Source organism: Pseudorasbora parva, chromosome 16 (genome assembly GCF_024679245.1).
Source record: "Pseudorasbora parva isolate DD20220531a chromosome 16, ASM2467924v1, whole genome shotgun sequence".
In the NCBI taxonomy this organism is placed as follows: Eukaryota; Metazoa; Chordata; class Actinopteri; order Cypriniformes; family Gobionidae; genus Pseudorasbora; species Pseudorasbora parva.
The window spans coordinates 9,986,858-9,994,906 of record NC_090187.1 but is presented as its reverse complement, the minus strand read 5'-3'; the positions used below and the strand labels follow the sequence as shown (position 1 = coordinate 9,994,906).

General features: G+C 35.6%; 2 protein-coding genes across 9 annotated transcripts in view; one reads left to right on the top strand and one right to left on the bottom strand.

Moving 5' to 3' along the window:
* Positions 1-2,054: 2,054 nt before the first annotated feature.
* Positions 2,055-4,327, bottom strand: fbxo36a (F-box protein 36a). The gene is made up of 4 exons (XM_067419479.1): positions 4,222-4,327; positions 3,538-3,646; positions 3,270-3,442; positions 2,055-3,094 (listed from the first exon to the last, which is right to left on the bottom strand). The coding sequence occupies exons 1-4, from the start codon at positions 4,315-4,317 to the stop codon at positions 2,900-2,902; spliced, it is 573 nt and encodes a 190-aa protein (XP_067275580.1). The 5' UTR covers positions 4,318-4,327; the 3' UTR covers positions 2,055-2,899.
* A 361-nt stretch (positions 4,328-4,688) lies between these two features.
* Positions 4,689-8,049, top strand: part of trip12 (thyroid hormone receptor interactor 12) — a 71,156-nt gene continuing 67,795 nt past the window's right edge. For 5 of the 8 annotated variants that reach the window (XM_067419475.1, XM_067419474.1, XM_067419473.1 and 2 more), the window contains exons 1-2: positions 4,712-4,837; positions 7,506-7,535. The gene's annotated coding sequence lies outside the window, so the exon portion shown is untranslated. Of the gene's footprint in view, positions 4,838-5,474; positions 5,611-7,505; positions 7,536-8,049 lie in introns of those variants that run through there. The other 3 variants (XM_067419469.1, XM_067419470.1, XM_067419471.1) reach the window with 3 other exon arrangements.

Here is an 8,049-nt window from a genome sequence, read left to right as displayed (position 1 = left end):
TTAAGCCACTTGATTTTGTCTCTTAAACTACTTTTCCTAGTGTAAACACAGAAAGGTAAATTGAAGTGCTCTATAAATTGATTTATTGAATGTGGATGAACTAATTATTTTTTCAGGAAATATTGAAGTATAAATAAATATAATTATTTTAAGTTGTAAATAAAGATTGGGGTACATTTTTACAAAAAAAACACTATTTTAGTTCTTCTACTTCAACATTTAGGTTTAATTAAATGTGTTCATTGCTGTTTCGTTGTAATATTTGTAGAATAAACTAGAAACTTTTAATAAAAGATGGTTTAAAATCTGTATTCTTATGTTTTTCATAATAATAAATTTACACTTAGTTTTGTAACTTTTTTTTGTTTAATTTTTTCAGCAATAATCTGACAAAAGTCAAAAGACAAAAGTCTGTGCTCCAAAGCATTCAAGATTTACAATTACCAGTACAACAGTTTAAGTTGGATTAAATTTGAAAGCCTTCTCAAAAAGTGATTAACAGTTAGTAAATTATATAATTTAATATAATTAATCTACCATAAAATATAATTAAGCACCATAAAATCCTTTATACATACTAAATATTAAAATGTAAAAATTAAATACAATTAAAATATTCATATTAAATAAAAAATATCCTTAAACAAAAACATAATCTAAAAATAATTTTTGACCGCCACATGAGCAGCACCAGAGGGTTAAAAAGGCATACAAAGAAAGTGAGGTTACGCTTTACTTTAAGGTGTCCCAGTGCAGTGTATACATTTAAGTATTGACCAATATAATAATAATATATATGAAGGGGCTAGGAATAGGGTTTGGTTCTACTACAGCAATTAGGCTACATGTGTAACTAAAAAGGACACTAAAATAAAGTGTTAAAAGTGATGAGTTATAAAATAAATAAATAATAATAATTTAAAAAAAGACAACCAGCAAACCAAGGGTTTGATTTCATAAATAGTTTTGAGTCTAGTTACCAAATGAGTGTTTTACTATGTGTATGGTGGTTTTAAATACTGGAGATTTACCTGACTGAAAGGCACATGGCAAGTCTGTCACATGAGTAGTAATCAGCACGGCAGATCTAAGATCTAGCTCTAAACAAGACATGGCAGTATAATCACAGCTCGGCGAATATTCAGTACTACAGCACGACTGTGAATATGATTACTTTTATTAGGCTACAATAGTTCGATAAACAAGACGTTATTATTAAATAACTTACACCAACCGTCACGACTCCGAGCGGTGTTTCGTTTTTGAATGAATCTATGCACGTGTTTGAAGATAATTGTTCAACGAATCACTAAAACAGCCACTTGTCGCCACCTACTGTCCGAATCATATACAACTTGCAGAAAACTGAAAATCCCTAACATTTTCCCTCAGCCTATGTTTGAGCTGTTTTAACCGAAAGCAACTTAAATTGACATATTTTAAATATCATTATTTCGTCTCAAGATGCACTCCAGTAATGTTTTTAAGACACGTTTAATAACAGCTACTTAAATGTTGTATTTAGCTGCATACGCGTTGATCGAAATGGATCATCTAAAAATACTTCCCAATGCAAAACCACTTACAAAGGACATAAACGAAGAGTTGATCATAACCTCCGTGGGTGCCACTGTTGTCTTATAAGGACATTCCTTTTGAGTTAATTTCTCTGACACCATACATGTCACCGTTTTAAGTCTGAATGTCCTGTAATGAGCACATTCAGGCCTTTTCAGAGATAACATTTGTTTTGAGGCTTCACCAGGACATCAACCTTGGTCTTTAAAAACGACTGACTGAAAATATTGCACCTTTATGGAGAAAAAAAAATTATAATTATGATTTAAATCAGATTTATAAATCAATATCTCAGTAAATAAAAATATGACTTTCTGTTACAAAACAGGGAATTGATTTCATACATGTCCTCAATAGAGCAACACTGGGACTTAAAGCATGTTCACACAACAAGTGAATGGGGAAAGACATGACATATCAATGTTCCTATAAAATATTAGATATTATTATGAAAATGTTGCCAACTATTACTCCTATTGTTACACTTTTTTTCCAAAACGTTTCTCCAAGAACACATTAATATGCAAATTAGATACAGTGTATAGATACATTGCCCACTTAACCCACATAGCCTATTGCATAAAGTAAAATGGTAGGCTATGTCAATTGATTCCGTTTTATATTTCATAACATAGTTGAGAATCATCTTTAAACAAAGTTAGGTTAAATAAATCCTGAAACCTGAAAATTGATTGGTGAAAAAAAAAAAAACATTCCATCATTTCATGTCATTTAAACACAGTCCCAGTGTAGCATAACATGAATAAAATTTAATTTAAAAAATATCCATTTGTTTCTTATGCTTTGAATAATGTAATGACATGGGAAAAATACTAAATGTAAAAGACTTTATTTTCCTGGGTCTTAGGAGGTTAACAAGGCCTACTTTATTTTGACCATCATCTTCAACAGTTCAAGTAGTATTGGTTTTGCAGTCTCTCGCTTTATTAACGCGCGCCATCTGCTGGTCACTTTCCACACTGCAGTTTTCATAAAAGACCCAAAGAGTCATGCTCGAAGACTGAACTAATGTAAGACGGGTGAATGATTTGATCATATTCTAAACAAAAATACTTAGTAAACATCCTATTTTGAAAAAAAATATTAATAATTATTATAATAATTATGATTACATTTATTAATTATATCAAAGTAATGCTTGAATACTTGGCACTCACATCACTGTAGCATAGGATTGAATTTGATTGTTTCATAGGCTTGTGTTTAATCAATAACTGCAAGCATGAACAGAAAGAAGTAGTAAAGGAACACTCTGTGATCACTTTGATTGTCCTGCTGATTGAGAGTTGTATTTTATATTTCACGGAGATGCAGTATTGGCTTTATCTTCTTCCTCTGCAGTACAGGCCTTGTTGCCCTGATGTTGGTTTTTGTAATAAAACTTAAAGAAGATGTTCTTCCAACCCATGGCGTTTGCCAGCATCTCCATGTCTTCAGTTATCATATCACAATGACACAGCACAGTCTGCTTCCAGATCTCCTCCGAGTTACATATCTGGACACATGTGTACATTAACATAACAACATATCATTTCTGTAGCACAAACAGTGCAGGACAAGTTTATTAGGCTATTGGTGTATTGCTTATGAGTAATAATTATAGTCATGATTCCTTTGAAATGATCAGTAATAATAAAATAGATAGGGGAAGGGACAGATATTGTTCTAACCTTCTTAAACCTGTTTGAGGTTTGGCTAAGACGACCAACGTCCTGGATGGACATGTAGGAAAGGATTTTAAAGAGCAGCTGGTCAGGTAAACGTTCCAGGTAGTCAAAATGCCCTTGACACAGACCCAAAGTGTACTCAAGAATAGTGTGGCCAAAGACCACAGCTAGCTGCTCTAAAATCATGAACATAATTCACATATACAAATCATGATTAGTCCAATCACATTCAAATGTAAAACTGGAGAATCAACTCAGATGGGATTGTTACCCTGGAATTTTGAATCATTCAAAAAGTCATGGTGGAACATTTTTATCTCTCCAGGTGGTGTCCCTCTGAATTCAGTTCGGACTGAAATCTTCCACCACCTCCATATAACCTGTTGGTAATTAAGAATTATGAAACATTTTGCTTAATGTGACACACTAGGCCTACAATGCAGGCTATATAGTCATGATTGGGAATAATAATAATAATAATAATAATAATAATAATAATAATAAAAACACTTGACAAGTTGCAGTCACCCTGAAATTAGAATTTACATTTTTATTTTTCATGGAATATTTTTTTATGCCACAAAATGCATATGCCCTCATATTCTTTAATCAAAATAATTTCCCTTCCTTCGTGTGCAGCGACATCTCTTTTCTGATGACGTGACCACTGGCGCGAGGGCGGGACAATCTGTCACTCATGAGATTGACCAATAGCAAACCACAATCAATTCCTGAAGGACAAAATCAAGTCCCTCCCTACCTTTTTCTTTTTCGAGAAGCCATTTTACTCGGATATATACATCACAACAGTGAAAAGACAAGTGCATCTTGTGTTTCACGCTGACTTTAACATCATAATCAATTTTGCTTATCAGACATGACATTATGCTGTTTTTGCAATTCTGGTACTGCAACAAATATCAGTTGAATTATCTTTCTGTGTACTGCTAAATACCTCCTTTTGTGTCATAAAAAACTGGTAGAAGTCTTTAGAGGGAGGTGGACCTTGTCCAGCGGTTTCAAACAGAATTTCATCCAGCAGAGACGCCATATTTGAACGTTTAATTGTTACCATGACAACTGGTATACAAAAAAAAAGATAATTTTTCTACAAAAATCGTTTTTGTACATATTCACATATGGCTTGACAGAAACACATACGTGTAAACTCATTTAAAAAATAGTTAACATAAAATAATTATGTATGAGGGAACGTTTTTTTAAGATGGTGGTGTTGGGGGGTCACGACCTGGCGGATTGATTTTATGAAATCTTGACGTACGTTACTGATGCGCTAGTGATACACTCATAAAGCACTGGGATAATGGTGACACAACCCAGTCACAATAACTCCAATTGACGTTATACTTGTAGCCACGGTTGTTGATAAGGCTTCTGTGTGCCGGTTGTTGTCGTAATATTTCTTCTTTGGTGCTGGAAGTAGTGCGTTGCGGAAGTAGGGAGCGCGGTGGGAGCTGAGGTGATGCGGCAGTTCGCAGGTCGCTCAGCTGATGAAGGTAAAGCTGCTGCTGCACTGTGTCTAACAGCTACTACAACACTGGAACAAATAGGTAATTACAATAACATCAAAAATATACACATATATATTTAACTTCAATGTCCGGGGATCGTCTTACGTCCTATGCGCATCGGAGCCCTTCGTGTGAATCAGCAGCCGTGTAATATGAGTGGGAAAAGCCAGACGAAAGAAAAAATGGTTTCCAGTTGTCATCCCTCGAGCCCTTTTCCTGTTTCCCTTGTTTGTTTCTGTTTATCTATTAGTGTTATATATTCACTCTTTGACATTGATATGATGGTAGTGACAACAAGCCATTTGTTTTTTTATAACGATGGCGAGATATCGAGAGCAAATTAAGAGTCGTTTGCAGCCCCTTTGAAATATACAGGACATTTAAAACCATAAAGATGAGCTGCATCTCAGTAGCACAATGTATATGACGACTCGTTTTCTGGTGTTTTTCGCAATTTTTTAAGGGTTGGGCCAATTTAGAGATATGCTTAAATAAATAATAATAAACTGGCCCACAAACTAGAAGGTACCGAGAAATGATTACAAGTTTCTTTCTTTCTATTTCTCCTTTATTTGTTGGTAATGTCACAACGTCTGATTGAAATGGAGGAAGTTGTATTGCATCACAAGTGTTGATTTGTCTGTTGTATCCAGTCGTGTTCAGGTGAAATGTTGATTAGTGTAGTTTGGTGGTGCTGGTAGTTTGTTTACGTCTTCAGTCACTTTGACCTGATCTTGCCCGCATACACGTCGACAGGAGACCGGCTTTGCTCTTTAGCTTTGCCATATGTAGGCCAAATACTGACAGCAACGGTACGATCTTTCTCTTTTTAGTGCTATTGTATTGAATGTTCACATTATACTGCGTCTTGTCTTTGCTGTTGTAATTAATGCATGTTATTTGTTGATAATCGCTTGTCACGCTTCGTCCCTTCACCAGATTAGCATCGGTTAGCCGTGCTAACAGTTAGCACCAAAGACAGCTTAAAACAAAACTCTGCTATTTATCTTACCCAACACTTTAAACCATTTCCAGCTATTTATCAATCTTATAAATGTTGTTAATTTATGAGTGGCTGGGTACTCTGAGGGTTTTGAATGTTTTATTTAACTTAGCATGGCTAGCGTGAGGGCTAGCGTTAGCTGATCATGATTATCACCTGGACTCCGTAAACTTCACTTTATTTCTCCCCCCGTCGTGCGTTGTCCTGTGTTGTGCCTTACATCAACCGCAGCAACGTAGTTTTAAACGTGCAAGCATTTTTTGTAGAACCACCTCAGATGTTTTGAATTGGCAAACGCGCCTATGCTGGGCCACAAAACGCGAGACCGGTGTGTAAGGCCTCGGAGTGTGAAAATCAACTTATCATGTTGTATTTAGTTTATTAATAACTAACTATACTCATGTGTGTTCTGGTGAGGTGACATTTTGTGTGGTTTGGTCGCGTGACGACAGTAAGCGTGTCTCGGCTGGTTCGAGTTGGTTTCGTGGACTGGGCAAAATAAACAAAAGGATCTACTCGGGCCTGTGCTGAGAACGGCCTTCATAATCATGTCGTATTTTCATGTCAACAGTCCAAATACACACAAGCAGAACAATTCACAGTCGGCGAACTGCGCTGGATTGGATCTGGCTACGGGTTTGTCCTGTTTTTATGGTCACATGAAGGAATTCAAGTCCTAATCATCGATAACAGTTCACCCCCTCTTTAGGGAAGTAACGTTAGAAGTCTCAGTAGTGTGCTCACTGCACAGGGTATTTTGACATGTTTGGGGCCGCTCGTTAATTGTTTGGCGTCATGGTCGAAGTGAACGCTTTTCTTGCGCGGTTCTGTGACTGTCTGCTTTGGGTTGTATATTTGACGTCTAGTAGTTTGAATGTCGTGGATGTTGCTTAGCTCGCAGAAGTAGCTTTTTAATGGTGGTGTCGTTGCGAGAAGGAAGGCCTTTCGGCTCCTTTGAACATAAATATTCCTCATATCTTCTCTTTTACATCGTATTTTGATTGTTAACGGCTGTCTTTAAAAACCTCTCGAGCTGACGACCGTCTTTATGCGTCAGGATCGCATTTCTGATCTCGTATGTATGTGTATAATGTATGTGGATATATTAACTTGTAAAATATTAACGACGTTTATATATAAATACTCGGTTTATAATGACGCACACTTGAATGTAAACTTTAAATATCTATATTATCCTCGCATGTATAGAGATGCTGCATTCTTAATGTGTGGGATGTACAATGCCTAAATATTGAACATAATTTGTACCCTTTAAAAGGGTGAATTAGAAAGGCACAATTAATGCATGAAACACGCTGAGTTTAAATTGAGTTAAAATGTGTTCTATTCGTGTCAGTGTAGCTTAATGTGGTTAAAGCCTTTTTATAATCTCATCTAAAGTCATATAGAGGTTATACTGTGAATTTGTATATTCAATAAGTATTTCTCACATCATTTGCTTGTGATTATTGCAGTCGTTTTTAGTATTTCTAAAATATATTGCATATCAAAGAATGACTTTTGGCATCAGTTTTGATTATATTACTGAACAAAATGGCTGCCACCTTAGTCTGCAGTTGTAATTTAAATCATCTCTGATTTTACGTTGTCATCATTTAATGGAATAAAACATATGACTAAAATAAACTCTTTTTTTCCCCTTCCTTCCTTCCCCCATTATTGTCCACCTTCTTGTCGCCCTAGGCTGCTGGTTGGGGCATTTGCACACGGCTGGTAAGTTCGCATAGCGCTTGCCGTTACCTTCATGCTGACTAGAATGAGTCCAGTGTGGGACAGGTGTGAAGATTGGGGGTAAACAGGAAGTTGACAATCTCGGTTTGGAAGTTTATTGACCTCCAGAATATATGGCCTGGGAAGGGGAATCTGTTTTTTACATTATTCAGTTTTAGGTGTGTTGCATTTAGATTTGTTGTATCTGGATAAAATTAAGTGGCTCAGTATGAAGATGAACAGGCTTGCTGTGAAGATTGTTAACTGACTAAAGAAAGCCATTTTTAATATATTGTAATCTTTTTTTTTTTTGGGTAATTGGCAAATGAATGCCAAGTTAAAGTCAACATGAAATCAAATTGACCCCATTTCCTTTATACAGTTCCTGGTTTTGTGTAAGGAAACAGTAAATGATTCATCAGAGAGTATTTAATTTTTTTTTTTTTTAATCTTTCATTAAAATGGGATGACTTGCTTCACCTCTGAAACAAATTTCCTTTTTGACTCTTATTTTTCA